Source organism: Bufo bufo, chromosome 11 (genome assembly GCF_905171765.1).
Source record: "Bufo bufo chromosome 11, aBufBuf1.1, whole genome shotgun sequence".
Taxonomy (NCBI): Eukaryota; Metazoa; Chordata; class Amphibia; order Anura; family Bufonidae; genus Bufo; species Bufo bufo.
This window is the reverse complement of record NC_053399.1, coordinates 22,183,299-22,204,252: the sequence shown is the minus strand read 5'-3', so window position 1 is coordinate 22,204,252 and position 20,954 is coordinate 22,183,299. Positions and strand designations below refer to the sequence as shown.

Genomic DNA, 20,954 nt, shown 5'->3' with positions numbered 1-20,954 from the left:
TGATGAATGGGTCTGGTTACCAGGGCTGTGGAAGCTAAATTTGGGTGGAGTCAGTAGAAAAGTACCAACTTCAACTTAATTTTTATTTTTTTTAATTTATCTACTAATATTGAGAAATTAAAGGGCATCTGTCAGCAGTTTTGTACCTATGACACTGGCTGACCTGTTACATGTGCACTTGGTAGCTGAAGGAATCTGTGTTGGTCCCATGTTCATATGTGTCCGCATTGCTGAGAAAAATGGTGTTATAATATATGCAAATGAGCCTCTAGGAGCAACGGGGGCGTTACCATTACACCTAGAGGCTCTGCTCTCTCTGCAACTGCTGCACCCTCTGCACTTTGATTGGCAGGTCCAGCCACTGAAAACAAGATCACATCTGGCTGGTCTTGTCAAAGTGCAGAGAGAGCAGAGCTTCTAGGTGTAATGGCAACGCCCCCGTTGCTCCTAGAGGCTCATTTGCATATTATAAAACATAATTTTTCTCAGTAATGGGGGCACATAGGAACATGGGGCCAACACAGATGCCTTCAGCTGTCAAGTGCACATGTAACAGGTCAGCCAGTGTCATAGGTACTGAAGGATCTCAGAAAACCCTTTAAAAAATGGCTGCAAAAGTGTAGGCTATGTTCACACGGCTGATTTTGGGGCATATTGTGCGGTAGACTCTTCCTTCCATCCATGCTGTAGTTCAAACTGTGGGAGAAATAAAAGGACATGTTTCTGCTTGCTGCAGATTCCGCGTGGAAGCCTGGGCCAGTGGGTACACGCAAATCAGCCCCAGCGCATGGATCCACAGCGTGTACAACTGAAAATCGATGGATGCAATCAGATGCTGCCCCTTGGATTCTGCAGCGATATTTCTGTCGCATGAATTCAGCTTTAGGTTATTTAAATGTTTTTAATCTTCACAAAACCAGACAGCGATTTATTTATTCACTGCTTTCACGTCAGTAACATAAGGATAGGGGAGTCGCGTGGAATACCGTATGACCGCTGCATTATTCCTTCGAAGAGAAGAAGTCTCCACGTACCTGTCCAGGGTATTGTGCGTGTTCTGTGAGACAGATGAAGCTCTCAGGCTGCCGACACTGCCGTGGTAGGATCTTCTTCCTCGAGCTGATGAAGTCTCGTGGATCTCCCCAACCCCCTGGATGTGACAGAAGTAGCACACAGTGAGCACATGATGCAGCGGTGCACGAAGGGGACCTGTCACCTGTTCTCCATAAAATAATAAATTCTGGAGCATCTACTCTTAGAACTCTGCATTGTGCCGTTCCTCTGTTATTCCTCCTTAAAATGTATAAATAAATGGACAACTGCTTGTTACCATTCCCGTGGTTCCTGATGAAATTTGAGACAGTATTAATAAATCTGCCTCAATGGCTGGGATGTCGTAAAAGAAAATAATTATTTCTCTACTTTCTTTTGTCTTTTATTTTTCTCGTAGTGCTAAATGTTTATAAAGCTGTTAAAGGGAATCTGTCAATAGGGTGATCACTATCAAACTGGGCACAGGGCTGCGTTTCTCCCGTTGATTTGTTGCGGCAACTGTTAAAAAGATTTAAAAAAAAAGCTTTTTAATCCTGATGTAAGATATTTCTTAAGTGCACTGAGGGCAGGCCCAGACCACTCGGTGCACCCTAGTTCCTCCAGCCCTGTTAATCAAGTGGAACGGGAAGTGGCTAGGAAAGTAGAGTGGAGAAGCTAGGGAGCACCAAGTTGCCCTCGGTGCATAAGGATTAAAGGGGTTGTCCAATACTATAAAAATGTCCCCCATAAGCCGGGCCCCTGAGAGTGAATATACTTACCTGGTTCCCCGCGCGCGGATGAAAACATCCAGTGTCGGGGGTGAAGTAGCCAATGGCAGATGGGGACAAGCGTCGCCCGCGATACTAGGGAGGCTTGTCCCCGTCACCGCCTGCCATTGGCTGCTCCCGCCACCGTATGTTTTCATCCGTGTATGGGGAGAAGCTGCAGCCGCGGTGCGGGGTAAGTATATTTACTGTGAGGGGCCCGGCGTATGGGGGACATTTTTATAGTATTGGATAACCCCTTTTAAAGGGGTTGGGCAGCCTGCACCTATTGATGTCCTATCTTCAGGCTAGCATATAGGTGGAGGTCCGACTCCCGGGACCCCCACTGATCAGCTGTTTGAAGAGGAGGTGGTGCTCGTACAAGTGCGGCTTCCTTTTCAAACTGTTGATTGGCAGGGGTGCCGGGAGTTGGACCCCCACCGATCAGATATTGATGAGCTATCAATATATGTACTGGCAGCCCAGCATTGTGCCTGGTTTGTTAACCATTTCCCTGGTAACAAATGCCCTTTAAAAAGGAGTCTGCCACCAAGAAATTCACTGGTAACTCAGGCACAGTGGTTTGTAGGGCTAGCTCTGATGGGTGTAATGATACCTTTCACTAACTGATCCATTGCTTCATTCTTTAGAAAAAAAATACTTTTAATCATAAAGCATATGAGCAGATAAGTGCATTGAAGTTGGGACCAAACCACTCTGTCCACCTGTGCGGCTTCTGCTTCCTCTGCCAGTCGGTCCCTCTCCTGCTTGATTGACAGGGCCAGCTGGTATAACTATGTAGGAACCTGACAATCAAGTACAGGGAAGGGCTGAAGAGGAAGCTTGAGGACCAAGGCTGCACAGAGTGGCTTGGGCCTGCCCTCGGTAACTTACAGGCTGATGAGAGCCTCCGGGAAATGACATTCCCTTCCAGGATCCTCTTATCTAAAGCAGCATGTACACATAAGTGAATACTCCGAGTACAGCTGATTCTGGGTTATGCCTAGTGCAGGCCCGGGGAGGCGTCACATGACACAGGGATTCTCTCTTTTCTGTGTCATGCACCGCCCCCCTCAGGCCCTGATTTATCATTGCTGGCATTGCTTTTTAACGCTCCTTTATATGTATTTTGTCTTACCTTGACTTGAATTTGCTTAACTACGTCTCTTATGTAAGGCAAGTCCTTGGTCGGGATATATTTTTCCAGCATCTTGTCAAATTCTGGATGAGACCTTAGATAGTGCAACATCTTTCGGCCAAAGAACCTGCCCAAAAAAATAAAAAAATCTGATGTAGTAAAGCAGCTTCGATGGACAATTTTGAAAAAGATGCAGCAGAGCATAAGAGAATGGAGTCAGGACTCCGGCTGCTTTGATACTAAAACTCCCAAGCATGTTCCATTCACGTATATGGGAGTTTCGAGAACAGCCAAGTGTGCATGCTGGGAGTTGTAGTTTTACCACAGCTGGAGTGCTGGAGGTTGCTGATCCGAGCACTAAGAGCTGTTTCACACGAGCAGATCCCGCGCGTGTCATCCGCAGCGTGAAAGACAGCCAAGCCGCGCTCTGGACAGCAGAGACCCGGAGCATTAGGGTCCATTCACACGTCCGTAGAATTGCGGAACGGATACGGACCCATTCATTCTCAATGCGGACAGCTGTCCGCATTTCCGGTCCGCGGCTCCCCAAAGAACATGTCCTATGAAAAGAAGGGGAGACAGAGACCACGCGGCTGTCCTAGGCCTTTTGGTATGGAATCCGTGCCACAATTCTGGCATCAAAAGACCCCATGTGAACAGACCCTTACAGCTGCAGGCCCGTCTGTTTCCATTGACCGCAGTGTCAGTAAATGTGCCCCTTTCTGTGAATACGATTTCTGAGCCAGACATAACTGTTCATAGTGTGCCATATTCTCAGTAGACCATGGGAATATACAAAACTCTTTAATATATCCTATTAGGGTAAAAGTTGCACTTTCCAGCAGATGGTATCCCCTTCTTCTCTGCATTATTCTCTGTAATGCTCTATTCACAAGCAGCAAATTTGTAGCAGAAATTCCATTTCATACATTTTATGGATTTCTGAAATCCCCACTCAAATGAATGGAACAGTGACAGAAATATGTGCAGTAAATCTGCCCCATGTGAACATACAACACAGGATCCTAAACTGCCTAAAAGCCCTACTACCAGGGCTGATGATCAGGGCAATTATCGGTACGATCGATAGTTCCCGATTACTGCCCGGTGTAACGGTGTCACTGATCACCTGATGAATGAGCAGACGCTCGCTCATTAGGTGATCATCCTTCCGAGGGCTCATTCAGACGTCTGTAGTGTTTTGAGGTCCGCAAAACACGAATAGCGGCCCGTGTGCGTTCAGCAATTTGCGGACCGCACATGGCCGGCACTATGATAGAAATGCCTATTCTTGTCCACAACTGCGGTATCTTTGTTGAGAGGCCGCGGAACAGAACTACGGCTGTGGAGAGCACATGGTGTGCTTTCTGCATCTTTTGTGGCCCCATTGAAATAAACGGGTGTGGAACGGATTCGGACCCATTCATATGGGGGTCTGAATGAGTCCTAAGTAAACAGGGATATGCGTCCGGCAACCAATGATCTGTAAGGGGACGCAGTATCCATTACTTGTCTCCGTACTAGAGGGATGACTGCTGCATTGCTGCTGTACTCACAATCAGGCAATGAATGGGAACTTTCGGTTCCTTCCCAATCATTGCCTGGGCATCAGCCTGTGCAAAAAGGCCTTTAGACCCACACAAAGAAAATCCGTACTGTGTTAAGTAGACAGCAGGAGGGGGTGCAGCGGCAGTTTCTCCCTTCATGTGACTGCACCAAGAAGTGGGGAGACATCAAACTTAAGCACAATTTTTGCCTGATTGGGACTTTTTTTTTTTTGGTAGGTACACTTTAAAGGGTTTTTCTCAGTTTTTACTGATAACCTATCCTCTGAATAAGTCATCAGTATCTGATCGGTGGGAATCTGACAACTGGGAACCCTGCCGATCAGCTGTTTGAGAAGGCACCGCCGCTCGCTCGCAGTAGAGCAGCAGCCTTCTCTTAGCTCACCAAGCACAGCGCCGTCCATTTGATAGTGGCTGTGCTTGGTATTGCAGCTCAGGCCCATTCACCTGAATGGCTGCCTTCTCAAACAGCTGATCGGCAGGGGGGCCCACCAATCAGATGGCCTATCCTGAGGAGGGTAAAATTGTGTTTGAGAGCAGCACCAATGACCTTGAAGATGTATTCAGGAATGCATCAGCTCGTCTGGATTTTGTATGCCATCCTGAGGAGGGGTCAGGAGTAGAGAAAAAAACAAAACACAAAAAAAAAACAAAACCCAGAAACCCCTTTAATATGGGCAGCACGGTGGCTCAGTGGTTAGCACTGGTGCCTTGCAGCACTGAGGTCCTAGGCTCGAATCCGACCAAGGACAACATCTGCATGGAGTTTGTATGTTCTCCCAGTGTTTGCGTGGGTTTCCTCCAGGTTCTCCGGTTTCCTCCCACAAACCAAAGACAGACTGATAGGGACCTTAGATTGTGAGCCTCGAGGAGACAGCTTGATGCTAATGTCTTGTAAAGCGCTGCGGAATATAGTAGCGCTATATAAGTGCATAAAATAATAACATTTCCTGAGTGTGGAAGCTCTATGATAAAATGATGATTAATCTGCAGACGACTCACCTGGTCTCCTGGGAGCCATCCTGAGCAAACTTGGCAATAGCAGGCACTGCCCGATCTGTGATGTCCTTTATGCCAGACAGGATCCAGCCCGGCCCCATTCTCTCCACCAGATCAGACATATGTTGTGCTGCACATTTTTTGACCGCAGTGTTCAAGTGGCTATAAATTTACAAAAAAAGAAAAAGCACGTAAGCATGCAAAAATATAGTAATAAAAAAGATGAACTTATCTAGTCCCATTTCATTACCCGAGTCCTCCATTTATGAGGGCAGCGAGAGCTCTCGCCGGCGTCACGTTCTGGGCCATGGCATCGAGGGCCTTGTCCACATCCTCTCGGATGAAGGTGTTTGTTTCTCCGGCCTTGTGCAGAAGGACGCGGACACAATTGTCCAGCTCGTGGTCCATGTTCTTCTTAAGATGTGCGAACATGTCTCCTAAACAGCCGATTGCTGCCCGGGAAACCGAGGAGCGCAAGTTTTTCACCTAAAAGATTAAGTTAAAAAAATTTTTAAAAAGTAAAGTATGGGTTAACCCTTTGCTACCAGAACAATTTTCACTCCTTCAAACCTTAAATCCCCCATACTCATTCTGAAAAGCAGACAGCTGGCACATTAGACGGAGCTCGGTGGCATATTCATGGGCACCTTCAAGCAACTTTGCATCAACACGTAATATTTTGTAAGACTTAAAGGGGTTGGCCACTTTCTGGTTACGGTTGACAAGTGCGTATGTAAGATGGCCATATGCCACTTACTAATATAGGCTTTGTGGTGCAGTTCGCTATATTTCATAAGCCATGCCCCCTTGGTGGGTAAATGTTCTGGGCCTGTCCACAAGATGGTCGCTGATAGAAGGTCATGTGACCGGACAAATCACCCAGCCTTCTCCATTCCTAATGTACTAAACTCCCATCAATACAAATGCAGATGGAAGGTGCAGTCTACATGAATAAAGTTCAAACTAATCAACAGTAACCAGAAAGTGGCCAACCCCTTTGAAGAGGACCCGTCCCCGCTCCTGACATGTCTGTTTTAATAGCGTCATGCATTCCCCTTGTAATAACAATTCTGGAGCAGCTATTCTTATGGCTCTGTGTTGTGCCAGTCCTTTATTATTCCTGCTAGAAGTTCTGAATGAAGGGTACAGAGGGAGGTAACCAGGTGGGGGAAGAGGGGGGCTACGAAGTGCTTCCTTGGGTTTTCTGTCCATGCAGACGGCAGGTACACGATTGCTGACTGCAGCACGGGCACCGACCGTGTACCTGCCGTCTGCATGCACTACTTTTTTATGGTGTGGAGGCATGGACAGAAAACCCAAGGAAGCACTCCGTAGTGCTTCCGATCTGTGCCTCCGTTCCGCACTGCATCTTCCAGCTGCAGACCTATTCAAGTGAATGGGTCCGCATCCGTGATACGGTGCCCACACAGCTCTTGCCCCTATACTGCCATCCGCAATACGGGCACAGACCTGCTACGGTCCTGAGCATGAGGCCTTATATTGATTTAGGGCTCATTCAGACGGCCGTATGAAGGAGTCTGCATCCGTTCTGCAATTTAGCGGAATTTTGCAGTGTGCTGTCCGCATCCGTGGTTCCGCGAACATGTTCTATTCTTGTCCGCAATCCCAGACAAGAATAGGCATTTTCTATTACGGTTGCTGCAATTTGCGGAACGCACACGGCCGGTATCGGTGTTTTGCAGATCCGCAAAGCACTACGGCCGTCTGAATGGGCCCTTACAATACTGCGTCCCTGCCCGACATAACCTTTAATGAATTGCACTGACATAATGCTGTCTGTACAATGCATTACAGCGGTGGTCGGGCAGGGGCACATAGCGTTATAAATCATCATAATGCTGTGTGGTCCTGTTACAAGTGCAGAGTTCAGGCCAGGAAATCACGCTCCCACACGGACTGTGTTTCCAGCAGTCAACTCGTTCATCGGAGACTGGCCGTAAAGGAAATGTGTCACCAAAAATGTTATCTGCCAGTTAAAACCAGAAAGCATATCCGATGTTCTAATCTGTTTTTATTTTCTGATTGCAGATTTAGGGTCCATTCACACGTCTGCAAGTGTTTTGCGGACACCGCACATGGCCGGCACTCTCATAGAAAATGCCTATTCTTGTCCGTGGATGCAGACAAGAATAGGACATGTCCTAGGGGCCACGGAACAGAAGTGCGGATGTGGACAGCACACTGTGTGCTGTCCGCATCTTTTCCGGCCCCATTAAAAATGAATAGGTCGGCCCCCGTTCCGTAAAATGCAGACCCATTTTGAGGGGGTGTGAATGGACCCTTATACTAAACATGATTATGGGGGCGGCCATCTTGCCTGAGCTGTTCTTAACAGCATTTAGAAGGCATTAAGAAAATTGCTTTACGCCAGCCCCACAGGCCATAGACACAATGGTCCGGAGGGGACCTCAATGACTTCTATGGGACAGTCTTCTAGGCATGCTCTGTGACCTGTGCAGAGGTTATTGTACCAGGAAAGAATAGATCAGCTCTGACAATCACCGGTTGTGAATGGTGGATCCTGTCTTATCTATACACAGAGGTGATATCATTACAGGCAGGATTAGAATGACAGATAAGCAAGTAACTGCAGTAGAGTGATCTGTACAGACCAAGAAGTGGCGCTTATTATTAGGCTTAGTGGTCAGTGTGAAAACTGCAGGGTTTTATGGGTGACATGGAAAATTAAAAAGAACCATCAAAAATTCTTTAAAACGTGATTTAAACAATAGGTTACTTTCTGATGACACATTCCCTCTAAAGCAGGCATGCTCAACCTGCGGCCCTCCAGCTGTTGCAAAACTACAACTCCCATCATTCCCCGACAGCCTACAGCTATCATCCTACAGAAGGGCATCGTGGGAGTTGTAGTTTTGCGACAGCTGGAGGGCGGCAGGTTGAGCATGCCCGCTTTAAAGTCATGACAGCTTACACTCATCCTCAGCAGTGAAAGGGTTAAAGTAATCATTTACATAGAAAAACGGTGATGAAGAGGCTTATGCTACCGTTGCAAAGTCCGTCTTACCTCTTGCGTCACCGCAATCTTAAGTTCATGAAGTTTTTCCAGGACAACATCTGAATGGAAGAGGCAAAGTGATCGAACCAAGTTGAGGCCTTCGATCTTCTTCTCCCTGTAAGTTCAGGTCACACAGTCTGAGCATGCGCAGGAGGAACGAACTAACTCTTTGAAAGTGCATTTTATTTCTGGTTGGTGCAGTTGCAGCGCTGACTTCCGGCTACGTGGCTACTACACTCCAACATCTGATCTGTGGGGGTGCGGCCGCCGATCGGGTCTATCCTGAGGATAGGCCATCACTTAGGCTACTTTCATTTATTGGAAAGAATGAGATCTGCACACCCTTTAATGGTGGGTGCTCACAGAGGACAACAGACAATCCAACATTTATCAGGAGATCTATGGCACACCAAATGGTTCTTTTCAAGTGACGCTTTAATTCATAATGTCCATATTTACATCATTTTGTACATGCTTTTCATCCAGCATTTACAATTAACTTGGATGCCATGTAAGAGTCCCAACGTTTCGGTCGGATGACGACCTTTATCAAGGGGTCTGTGGCCTGAAGGAGGAAGACTTGTCCTGGATGCGGTTAGACTACTTTCACACGTGTGTTGTTAATTCCGGTCTTCAGATCCGGCAGAGGATCTCAATACCGGAATTAAACGGATCCGTTTGGATTTTGCACATCAGGATGCATCCCTTCCGTTAGGATTTGGTTGTGTGAAATCAAAACGGAAAAAAAATGGATCCTAAATACATTCAAAGTCAATGGGTGACGGATCCATTTTTTTAGGCTCCTAAAAAAACTGATCTGTCACCATTGACTTGTATCCGGCACTGAAAAAAAATGGAAGCCAATGGTGACGGATCAGTTTTTTTTCCAGTTTTTATGACCGGACACAAAACCACAGCTTGCATTGGTATTGTGTCTGGTTACAAAACAGAATGCAAGACGTCCTGAACAGATCTCTCTCCATTCAGAATGCATGAGGAATAAACAAATGTTTTTTTTTCTCGCTCTTATGATTGGGGGACACAGGAGACCATGGGTATAGCTGCTGCTGCCACTAGGAGGCGACACTAGGCAAAAAAAGTGCTAGCACCTCCTCTCAGCTATACCCCTCCTGCATACACCGAGCTAATCAGTATTTATCAGTATTCTGTCTGTAGGAGGTAGACCTCCCTTTGCAGGGCGTCGTCTTCTTTTGTTATTTTTCCTTTTTCCCCCCTTTAGGTACGGGAAACAGAGAAGCCTGGCCTTTCTGTTTACCCGGGGAGGAAGGCTGGTGTCGGTTCCCCTCACCACCCGACCTCCCCCAAGAAGGCAAAAGTGGACCAGGGCGTCTATGCGCCCCTGCATCCCGCTAGCCATGGGGTCACCTGCATTTCTGCAGTCCCCCCTCCACTCCAGCCTCACTACCACCTCGGTGCTAGTGGCTGAAGAGGTGACCCTGCTGGTACCCCGAGGGGGGGTTGGTGAACAGAAGAGGATGAAGATGGGGCGAGTACTGTGAACACAGGGTGAGTATAACCCCCTCCATCCACCAACTTTCCCAATCGGTGTGTGCCAACATGGCAGTCTCTATCCTCCCAGGGTGTGTCCCCACAACACTGCTTTACGTCCCAATGGGACTCCACACTACTACATGGATGGTCATAATACTCTACACCTTCTTAGGTGGTGTATCTGCCCTAGTAGAGAATTCGGTGGTTACTACCAAGTGAATTGATTATTACACTGCCTCTGAATACCGTTTCCACTTCTAGCCCTCCTCCTTTTCAGGTGGCGTATTTAGGCTAGCGCTTCCATTCCATGGCTACTACTGTAGGTCCTCTTCCACAGGTGGAGTATTTACGCTAGCACTAGAGATCATAGCTACCACTGTAGGGCCTCCTTCCCAGGTGGCGTGTCTACCCGGACTTTGGCTTTTGTGGCTACTATGGCATAGCCTCCTTCTCAGGTGGAGTATTCACGCTAGCGCTACATAACATGGCTACTACTGTATGGCCTTCTCAGGTATTGCGCTAGCCCTTGTGTCGGTGGTTACTATCTGCATGGGCTTCTTCTCAGGGGAAGGATTTCTGTTAGCACTCAATGTCATGGCTCCCTTGGGTGGAGTATTTGCGTTAGTACCACATACCATGGCTCCTTCTGTATGGTCTCCTCATCAGGTGGAGTATTGCACCAGCACTAGTTCCTGTGGCTACTCCTGTCTGGCCCCATTTTCAGGTGGAGAATTTGACTTAGCCCTAAGTGCCTTGTCTACCACTGTGTGGTTCCCTTCTCAGGCTCGGGGCTCACGTACCCCCTGCAAGCCATGGTGGCACCCACGTTGCTTTCCTCCTCACTCCTTGCATTTGCACTGGATATGGTTCTGTGGCTTCTACCACATTGCCTTCTGTTCCGTTCCATGTTTCGGCACTGGCTCTGTAAGCGGTAGCTTCTACCGCTTCTATAAGTGAAACCCTCACAATGGTCCTAGGTGTGGTGGTTGTGTCTACATTTCCTCTCAGGTGGATCTCCGGCTCATTTTACGCGACCAATGGATGCCGTTGCACCAATAGGTGGGGGTCTTTATGCTGACGCTTGCAGTTTTAGCTGATTCGTCCACTCATTCCTGATGACATGGTCATCTGCAGTACTTCCATTCTTTGACCAGATATTTGCATTAGTAGGCATGCTATAGCGGATGAGCCATTCACTTCTGGTGCGCACTATTGCAGGGTTCTCCCTGGTTGGCATAACCCCCTAGTTTCTATGACATTGGTCTACCACATGGTTCTCATTTCAAGTGGGACATTGGCGCTAACTGTTGATGCTGTGACAACATCAACACTGCCTCTTTTAAGAGATGAGTAATAGCTTTGACATGTCCTTTTGTAGGGGGACACACCTATTCAGGGCACATACTGTGCATCAACTGCTTTTCCCCAGTCTCCGGATGGGACTATGGTGCTGTCGCATGTTGTCAATGCTAATACATGTTTCGTTGGTGGGACGCAACACCCTGTCGAGGTTATGCCCCTCCGCAAGACGAGGAATTGCGCTCAACCAGATTATGTTTCTTTCTACATGGCCAGTATCCACACTCCTGAGGTTGGAGTCTTACTGTTCTGGAACGCCTGCACTATTTTTTTCTTATGGGTCTAGATTTTCTCTGGTGGTTTTTGCGACATCGGACATCGTCATCACATTCTCTCCTGGAGAAGTATTTCTCCTATCTGTGCATTCCACTGATGACCGCATTGTCCCCTTCGGGCAGAGTCTCTACAAGGTGACAGACAGTAGATGGTCTCTGACGAATCTACACATCTCCAATATTTTTATTCTTCAGCCTACAGTTGGGTCTGCCTGATCCAGGCAGTTTGTGGAATATCAAGCAGCTTCTTTTGTTAGAAGTCTCAGACAAGCCTCTATGGCTCTGGGGGCATCTGTCTGCCACAGTACCTGCTCCTTAGGTGGCGTTTCCTTTTTAAGCAGAGATGCTTAATTCTGCCTTTTGTCCAGTGGCGGAGGTTGCTTTGGCTGCACTCTGCTGCACGGCTGGGATGCTATTGATCCCCGGAGACAGTCTTTTCCTCTCAGACTACTCCCCATTTGTCTATGGTTTTTAATTTTCTACCTTAGATTGGTTCCCGTTGTGGCTTGTTGTCCCCCTTGGCCATCACTTATCTCTGTCTTGAGGAGTGATCATATTCCATGCGAGTGGCTACTAGCTATTTTCTTTTACAAATTGGCCCACAGGGGTCTCCTCAAGTACCTGGGAGATCCCTACAGGACTAGTCCTCTGCCTGTTGCCCATTAATTCCTTCCAGTGTTCCCAGTTTTTTCCTGGGATGAAGATGCTGATACTTATACATTTGGTAAGGTCGTGTCTGGGTTTTCCTGATTGCTCCTTCGCCAGGTCTCGTGCATACCTGGCTTCTACATTTCTGTTGAGTAAACAGCCCTCGGTTTTCCATGGGGCCTATTGCCATGCAAGACACCCTGCGTTTCCAGTCCAGGTCCCCACAGCAATTATGTGGTCCTTCTGCACATCATCTTCAGTCGTCTGCTTATCCTTCTTGTTGATATGTGCTGCTATGCACATCTTCCGAAGCCTCTCGATCACTTGGGCTTCGTTTAACTGGGTTTTCCTCTTTTTGCCCAGTCTAAGACGCCGTGCGTTCTACGCTCTCTGGCTGGCCTTCCTGGTTCATGCTCTTCATGTCCTATTCAGGATTCCGGTGCATCCTTTCCCCACATTTCTTTGCGGGATCCCATGGCCAGCCTTAGAATTGTTCTAGTCTCTTGTTCCCTCTCCATGGTATTGCTCTTTAACGTCCCATGGTCTTCTGTGTCCCCCAGTGATACGAGCGAGAAAAGAGGATTTTTTGTGCTTACCTGTAAAATCCTTTTCTCGACGAGTTCATTGGGGGACACAGCTCCAACCCTGTATGTACATTGCTGGTTCTTTCTGGTGGGTCCCACCTGTTCTTGGTTCTGTCCCATCTCCAGCTCTCTTTCATACAATTGGCTTCTCCTGGCTGCTCCTACTGCTTTTGTACAAACTGATGAGCTCAGTGTCTACAGGAGGGGTATAGCTGAGAGGAGGAGCTACAAACTGATGAGCTCAGTGTCTGCAGGAGGGGTATAGCTGAGAGGAGGAGCTAAAAACTGATGAGCTCAGTGTCTGCAGGAGGGGTATAGCTGAGAGGAGGAGCTAAAAACTGATGAGCTCAGTGTCTGCAGGAGGGGTATAGCTGAGAGGAGGAGCTAGCACTTTTTTGCTTAGTGTCGCCTCCTAGTGGCAGTAGCAGCTATACCCATGTTCTCCTTTGTCCCCCAATTAACTCAGCAAGAAAACGATTTAGGCTACTTTCACACTTGCGTTCGGAGCGGATCCGTCTGATGTTTCATCAGACGGATCCGCTCCGATAATGCAGATGTTCGCATCCGTTCAGAACCGATGCGTCTGCATTAAAACTTAGAAAATTTTCTAAGTGTGAAAGTTGTCTGAGCGGATCCGTTCAGACTTTACATTGTAAGTCAATGGGGAACGGATCCGCTTGAAGATTGAGCCATATGGTGTCATCTTCAAGCGGATCCGTCCCCATTGACTTACATTGTAAGTGTGGACGGATCCGCTCGCCTCCGCACGGCCAGGCGGACACCCGAACGCTGCAAGCAGCGTTCAGGTGTCCGCTCACTGAGCGGAGCGGAGGCTGAACGCTGGCAGGCGGATGCATTCTCAGTGGATCAGCCTCCACTGAGAATGCATTGGGGCCAGACGGATGCGTTCGGGGCCGCTCGTGAGCCCCTTCAAACGGTGCGCACGAGCGGACACCCGAACGCTAGTGTGAAAGTAGCCTTAACAGGTAAGTCTACTTTCACACTCGCGTTTTGGCTTTCCGTTTGTCAGATCCGTTCAGGGCTCTCACAAGCGGTTCAAAACGGATCAGTTTGCATTCTAATGCATTCTGAATGGAAAAGGATCCGCTCAGAATGCATCAGTTCAGCCTCCATTCCGCTTCGGAGATGGACACCAAAACGTTGCTTACAGCGTTTTGGTGTCCGTCTGATGAAACTGAGCCAAACGGATCCGTTCTGACACACAATGCAAGTCAATGGGGACGGATCAGTTTTCACTGACACAATCTGGCACAATATAAAAAACGGATCCGTCCTCCATTGACTTTATGTTAAAGATAATACAAACGGATCCGTTCAGAACGGATGCAGACGGTTGTATTATCTGAACGGATCTGTCCATGACGGATCTGCACAAAACGCGAGTGTGAAAGTAGCCTAAGCACACAAAATCCTATTTTTACGGTTTTGAGATCCTCTGCCGGATCTCAATACCGGAAAACAACAACACAAGTGTGAAAGTAGCCTTAGAAAAAGCTTGCAAACCCTATTCAAGGGGAGATCCAAGCAAAATAATGTTATGATATTCCATTGATACACATGAGAAGATCACGTTGGACTGTCATCAATTTCCAAAATATAAGGGCTCTATAGAGAGATGAAATCCCTTTGTACAGCTCAGAGATCCCATCTATTCTAGAAATCAGTGGTGGTCTGATCACACACTTGACCATTGTAATCTTCTTACTTGCATGTAGCACATATCACTGGACATGCCCTTTAAAGGGTATTTCTATTAAAACATGGTATCCTCTAGCCAGGATAGTGGTTAGATCCGTGGAGGTGCGACCACTGAGAACCAACTGATGAAGAAAACAGGGCTCCCATGTCATACTATGAATGGAGCACATGTCAAGCACACGCACTGCCGCTCCACTCATGTCTATGGGATTGCTGGAGAAAGCAGAGTATAGTACTTGGCAATATCTGGCGGTCCCATAAACTGTAAATGGAGCAGCAGACCCCATTCTTGATGTGCACTCCATTCATATAGTGGCATGCAACCCCTGTTCTCACGATCGGTAGGGGTTCTAGTGGTCATAGACCTGCTGATCTAACAGTTATAAGGGATCTGGAATACCCCTCGATCTAGGAAGGGAACATGAGAATGAATTCCATATCTACATTTCCTTAGCTCGCCCTCGTCTTACCAGTCATCATCAGACAGCAATTTAAACACTTCAGTGATGGACAGGTCTGGTCTGGTCAGTTCCCTGGGCACCGACGGGTCGATATCCGAGCTACAACTGACAGAAGATCGATCTCTGTAAGGACTCCGTTGTGCTGCAGACATGACATATACGTGTTAAAGGGGTTGTCCCACAAAAAATATTCTACAGTTTTCAAACCAGCACCTGGATCTGAATACTTTTGTATTGCATGTAGTTAAATATTTACTTATTATAATAGTTATTTTTCGTTTTTGCTTTTTCATTTTTCTTCCCTATATTCCTGGAGCCATAACTTTTTTATTTTTCATTTCAGGTATCCATATGAGGCTTAGTTCTGCGGAACAAGTTGTACTTTCTAATGCCATCATTTAATATGGCATGTAATGTAGCGGGAAGTTGTTAAAAAAAATCCAAATGGGGTGGAATTGAAAAAAATAAAATGCAATTCCTTCCCCGTTTTACTGGTTTTGTCCCTACAGCATTCACTTTGTGGCACAAAGATTGTCACGGGCTATATGATGTCGGATTTTCATTTTTTACATTAATCATAGGAGAACCCCTTTAACCATGTCAGTGCTCATTAGGGGACAGCTATATTACACTTCAATGAGTGAAGGCTTATACGGGTTCCTAGGAGACTGAATCCACATGCGGCAGAAAACAAATCCGCAGCGAAATCTGAATGCATTACATCTATGGCACAGATTTCCCACTGACCACACTGGGCGGTGAATTTTAACGCATACCCGAGCTGTGCCTCTTTGTACAATCATAACTGTGAATGAACAGTTATGTTTGGGAGTTTCCCTAAAAAATTATTTTCAGCTATATTATTTCCTGTTTCAGCTGCACCGCTAGATGCATTTCAATCAGAAGCAGGGGGCATCTTTCTTCTGCCAGCACTGTACTGCTGTGACATCCTTTCCCTTACTTCCCACTATATTTCTATGTCAACCCCCACACACACACCCTCTCAGCCTTCTTCCGAGTCTCTGTTACCAGGGACAAATCTTGCCCGACAACAGGTAGTGGACTGCAACTTAGGTGGAAGTGAGACCCCAAGTGGCCATGGATTTACAGCTTTTTTTTCTAGGGGGATGCAGGTATATAATTTTTTTAAATAAAAGGGATTCAGAAATTTGCTCGTTATGCCATTCTCTTTTAAATGAAATTGTGTGAAAAATACATTGAAGCAAGATATGGGCTGCAATCAACATGAAAAATCCACGAATCCTTTTGTATGGCACAGGGTGAAATCTACAACAAATCGGCGTAGCCAGCCATGCTGACTGTTTCCACTACAATGCAGAGTGTATAAATTTATCCTGACGGCTTCACAAGCTCAGAGACTCACCATACACCGCGCGACAAAACTAAAAAAACGTAACCCCAGTTTATTGCTCTTACAATTCCCCACCATTAGCTGTACTGGTTCCGCTGGCAATTCAGCCCTGTATAAGGTGGCACTCTAGACGGGAGCCTCCTGACAGCTGTCACACTGCAGCATCATACTCATACAGAGCCAGACCTATGGCGTTCAGCAGTCATGTGAAGGCGGTACAAAGCCTTCTGCGAATATATGGTGGGCACCTATATGGCCTTATGCAGGAGGCAAGGGATTATCAGAATGGCTCTGCACTGTTAAGAAGTAAGCTTAAAGGGGTTCCCGACTTTGTAAAGTAAATTTCAACAATTCCATCGATAAGTGTGTAATGGCTGAAGAACCTGCTAAATTGCCTGTGGACTTACCTTAGCCCACATGGCATCCCCCTGGGATCCCATGTAAACAGGCCCCGGTGTCCGCAGCCTTTACAAGATGTCAGAAGACACAGGCACCATCTTGGAAAGGCTAGGACGTGTTTATATAGCTAGCCATGGGCACCAGAGGAAATCTTGTGGTCAGATTTTAATGCACTGCAGCGCCACCACAGGGGAAGCTGAGCATTACACCGTGTCCATTATTATCAATGGAATCCCTCTGTCAACTAAAAATTCCTTATTAGGGTATATGAAAATACAATTTTTTTTTTATTTTATTTTTTAAGACCCCCCCTCCCCCTCAGCAGGGCTCCATCATCGGCTCTGCAGCTCCCAGATGCGCTCGCATCAACATCCTGTTTGAAGCAGTTTAAGTGACAACTGCAGCCAATCACTGGCCGCAACGGTGACATGTCACTGCTGCAGCCAGAGCTTGGCTGCACCGGTCACGTGACCCGTGTCAAAACAGATGTTGAGCTGCAGCCGGCAGGGCAGTGATGAAGCTGGGACCCAGCGGCAGGAAACAAGTAAGTATGATCACTGTTGCGGGTCTGGTCATGCTGGGGGGGAGTCTGACAAACGGTAGACAACCACTTTAAGTACCATGTTTGATTAGGGTAGTTGCCTGAATTTTGTATTAGTAAGCAATCATAGAAACCCCCTGTGAAGTACCGCATCACGTAACATGCAATAATATTGTCTGTTGCAATATTTCAAATCATCTTTTAGGACAATAGTCTTATGTCCTACAAAAAACAAAAAAATTGGGATCCTAAAATGTGCTCAGAGTGGCTGTCACCTCCCCCCTTCCTCCCCGGGGCAGCAGTTGTAAAGACTGTGCACCTCAAACAACCATCGTGCCACCCAATCTGCATGTATGTTTTGCAAGACTTTTCACCTAAGGATTTCTTCAAGCTGGAAGTTCTTTTTAAGGCTGGGGGCCTTGAGTCTACGTTCTCCAGACAGTCCGGCCGAGACCTCCAGGCTAGAAGAAGCACGAAAACAAGAGAAAAGTAATGAATGGCATTTAGTTGCTGAAACAGGACAATCCTAATTCAACACGGGGTAATAAGGCCTCATGCACACGACCGTTGTTTTGGTCCGCACCCGAGCCGCAGTTTTTGCGGCTCGGATGCGGACCCATTCACTTGAATGGGGCCGCAAAAGATGCGGACAGCACTCCGCAACCGTTGCTCCGTTCCGTGGTCTGCAAAAAAAATATAACATGTCCTATTCTTGTCCGTTTCGCGGACAAGAATAGGCAGTGATATCAATGGCTGTTGTGCCGTTCCGCAAATTGCGGAACGCACACGGACGCCATCAGTGTTTTGCGGATCAGCAATTTGCAGACCGCAAAACACACAACGGTCGTGTGCATAAAGCCTAAAAAGTAAAATGCGCTCACATTCTCTGGCCACCGGGCCCGGGTCAGTGTGGGACAGCCTCTCCCTCCTCACTGGATCCTTGACGTCCATCAGCTCTTTCAGGCTATGCTCTCGCTTCTGCCTCATCTTGTCTCGGGCGGATTTGGCTATGGCGACTTTAACCTGCGCAGTACAAGTAATACACATTGCTTCAGGACAGGAATGAAAAGCTTGGAAAGGACAACGGTGGAGATTTACTAAACTAAAATTCTGTATCAATTTGTGACAAAAACATGGCGTACATGCTTTACATGTTTATTATGTGCTTTTAACTCATCAGACAAGGGAACTTAGCTTAGATCAGGGATCAGCAACCTCCGGCACCCCAGCTGTTCTGAAACTACAACTCCCAGAATCCTCCTTTCACTTCTGTGGAAGTTACAAAAGAACAACTGAGTAAGTTTGCACGCTGGGAGTTGTAGTTTCACAGCAGCTGGAGGGCCAAAGGTGGCCGATCCCTGGCTTAGAGTGACAGGCAGGGCCTTAAAATGTCGTTTAGGGTGGTTTCACACATTTGTCATTTTTGTGCTTTTGGAGTTTTATGGATTTTTTTTTTATATGCAAAAACCACCACTACATAATTATTCGAAGTCTATAACACAGTACAAACATGTTTCTTTTTAGCTGCATTTTTCTTCATTTCTTTTTTTTGAGGAAGGTTTTTTTTGTTCAATTCTTTTTTTTTTTTTTAATCACAGCATGATCTGGGGGTTGAGGTGTTTCAGCGTTTTTGTACCACAGTCATCCATTATTTATTTTTTACCCTGCTTTTTTACATATTAATATACAGAGGAAGTGACATGGTGGATGGGGGGGGGGGGTTAAATACTTTCCTGTATGCAAGGTTTACCAAAAAATAAAATTAAAAACTTAAAGCACTGAAACCACAAAAAATAAAGCAGTAGGTTGTTGAATTTGGGTCTTTTTTTTCTGCAGAAAAAAAACAAAACCGCTAACAAAAAAACGCACAGTGGCGGTAGATATGTTCTGTGCCCCATCAACGCGGAGTGTGGCTCAGAGGAAGGGGCATAGCTTAGCAGAAGAGGACGTAGCTTAAAATGCTTGCTGCAAATTATTGAGCGTGGCAATAGATGATGTAAAGTTAGATAAAAGTGACTAAAGACGTGCCAAATCTATCATCCAGTGTGAGCCCCTGTGATAAATTTGACACCTCATTAGTAAATCTGCCCCAAATACTGTAAGATGAAGAATAGACACCGTACATCGTTGTCCAAGGTAGACGTGTTCTGCTGGACCGCTCGGCCGTAGACTCCTGTGGGCGGCTGAAAACTCTGCTTTACTGGACTGTAATCGTCTTGTGCGGAGAAAGATGACAGGCTGTGAGACTGAAGGGTGGGAGGCAGAGTTTCAAAGACCCCTTAAAAAAAAAGACAGTAATCAAGTATTAATATGGTTGAGATGATGCAAAGATGTAGCATACCCAGGAGAGGGGGCACCATTACAGTGCAGACAGGGGTGCCAGGTGTTTCTTTCCCTCTCCTCATCCTTTCCACGACCCTTTGGTCAACCCCCCCTTCCGCCCCAATGCTTTCTAGATGGCGGTCCTCCACAGGTTCTCCTAATGGGAAAGCCCCACAGACTGCTTGTATGGTATATATACCCTTGGATGAGGATCCTGAACACAGGATTGTCTAATAGGGTGCATGAAATTAGATTACTTAAACTGGACAACCCCTTTAATCAATAAATCTACTTTAAAGGGGTTCGCCGGGCTCTCCTATATTGATCTATCCTCAGGATAGGTCATCAATATCAGATCGGCAGGGGCACCCCCGCTGCTCAGCTGTATGAGGAGACTGTGCGTGCAGTGCCATCTCCCTTCTCTGTTCCTGTTCGCTGCTGCTTTGCCATAGACATAGCAGCAGCAGGAAGAGAGAAGGGAGACGGCACGTGTGCACACTGCGTGCCGTCCCCTTATACAGCTGATCGGCGGGGCTGCCGGGTGTCAGACCCCCGCCGATTTGACATTGATGACCTATCCTGAGGATAGGTCATCAAAATAGGAGAGCCCGGAGAACCCCTTTAAGTTGCCAAAGCCTTATGTGTGGAACCCACCTGGCTTGTGTACTCACCTTTGCCAATGACTGCCACAGAATCCTCCGACGAGAGGCCGGTCAGGTCGTGGTCATTGTTATGTTGCTGGAAATTAGAGGCTGATGTGGTGATCCCTACACATAGAAAAACGAGATTTTTGTATAACTTACCAGTAAAATCTCTTTCTCGCTCTTTCCTTGGGGGACACAGAAGACCTTGGGTATAGCTCATCTCCATAGGAGGCGTGACACTAAGTGAAGACTGTTAAGCCCCTCCGCCATCAGCTATACCCTCAGCCTGGAGAGAGAGACTGCCAGTTGCGTGTCCAAGCAGTGAGAAAAGGCAAAGTCCAACAAGGAACCAACAAGCCAACTACCCAACGGGTAACAAAAACTCGGAAACCGTGCAGAGAAAACAATGAATGGGTGGGTGCTGTGTCCCCCAAGGAAAGAGCGAGAAAGAGATTTTACTGGTAAGTTATACAAAAATCTCGTTTTCTCGCCCAGTTTCCTTGGGGGACACAGAAGACCTTGGGACGTTCAAAAGCAGTCCAAAAGGGGAGGGACCACAGCTCCAAGGTGAAGCACCCGAAAG

At 47.0% G+C, this 20,954-nt stretch overlaps 1 protein-coding gene and 1 long non-coding RNA gene across 4 annotated transcripts in view; one reads left to right on the top strand and one right to left on the bottom strand.

Annotated features, from left to right (window-relative positions):
* Positions 1 to 871, top strand: part of LOC120981870 — a 30,917-nt gene extending 30,046 nt beyond the window's left edge. For both annotated transcript variants that reach the window (XR_005774801.1, XR_005774802.1), the window contains exon 4: positions 737 to 871. This is a non-coding gene — a long non-coding RNA (uncharacterized LOC120981870). The remainder of the gene's footprint in view (positions 1 to 736) is intronic.
* Positions 1 to 20,954, bottom strand: part of TOGARAM1 (TOG array regulator of axonemal microtubules 1) — a 60,425-nt gene that overhangs the window by 2,134 nt on the left and 37,337 nt on the right. The window contains exons 8-17 of one of the 2 annotated variants that reach the window (XM_040411645.1): positions 20,399 to 20,494; positions 19,529 to 19,683; positions 18,287 to 18,428; positions 17,780 to 17,866; positions 15,103 to 15,235; positions 8,545 to 8,650; positions 5,749 to 5,984; positions 5,502 to 5,660; positions 2,935 to 3,061; positions 1,035 to 1,150 (exon numbers count right to left, since the gene is read on the bottom strand). In XM_040411645.1, the coding sequence (XP_040267579.1) occupies positions 1,035 to 1,150; positions 2,935 to 3,061; positions 5,502 to 5,660; positions 5,749 to 5,984; positions 8,545 to 8,650; positions 15,103 to 15,235; positions 17,780 to 17,866; positions 18,287 to 18,428; positions 19,529 to 19,683; positions 20,399 to 20,494 (1,357 nt within the window). Of the gene's footprint in view, positions 1 to 905; positions 1,151 to 2,934; positions 3,062 to 5,501; positions 5,661 to 5,748; positions 5,985 to 8,544; positions 8,651 to 15,102; positions 15,236 to 17,779; positions 17,867 to 18,286; positions 18,429 to 19,528; positions 19,684 to 20,398; positions 20,495 to 20,954 lie in introns of those variants that run through there. The other variant, XM_040411644.1, reaches the window with a different exon arrangement.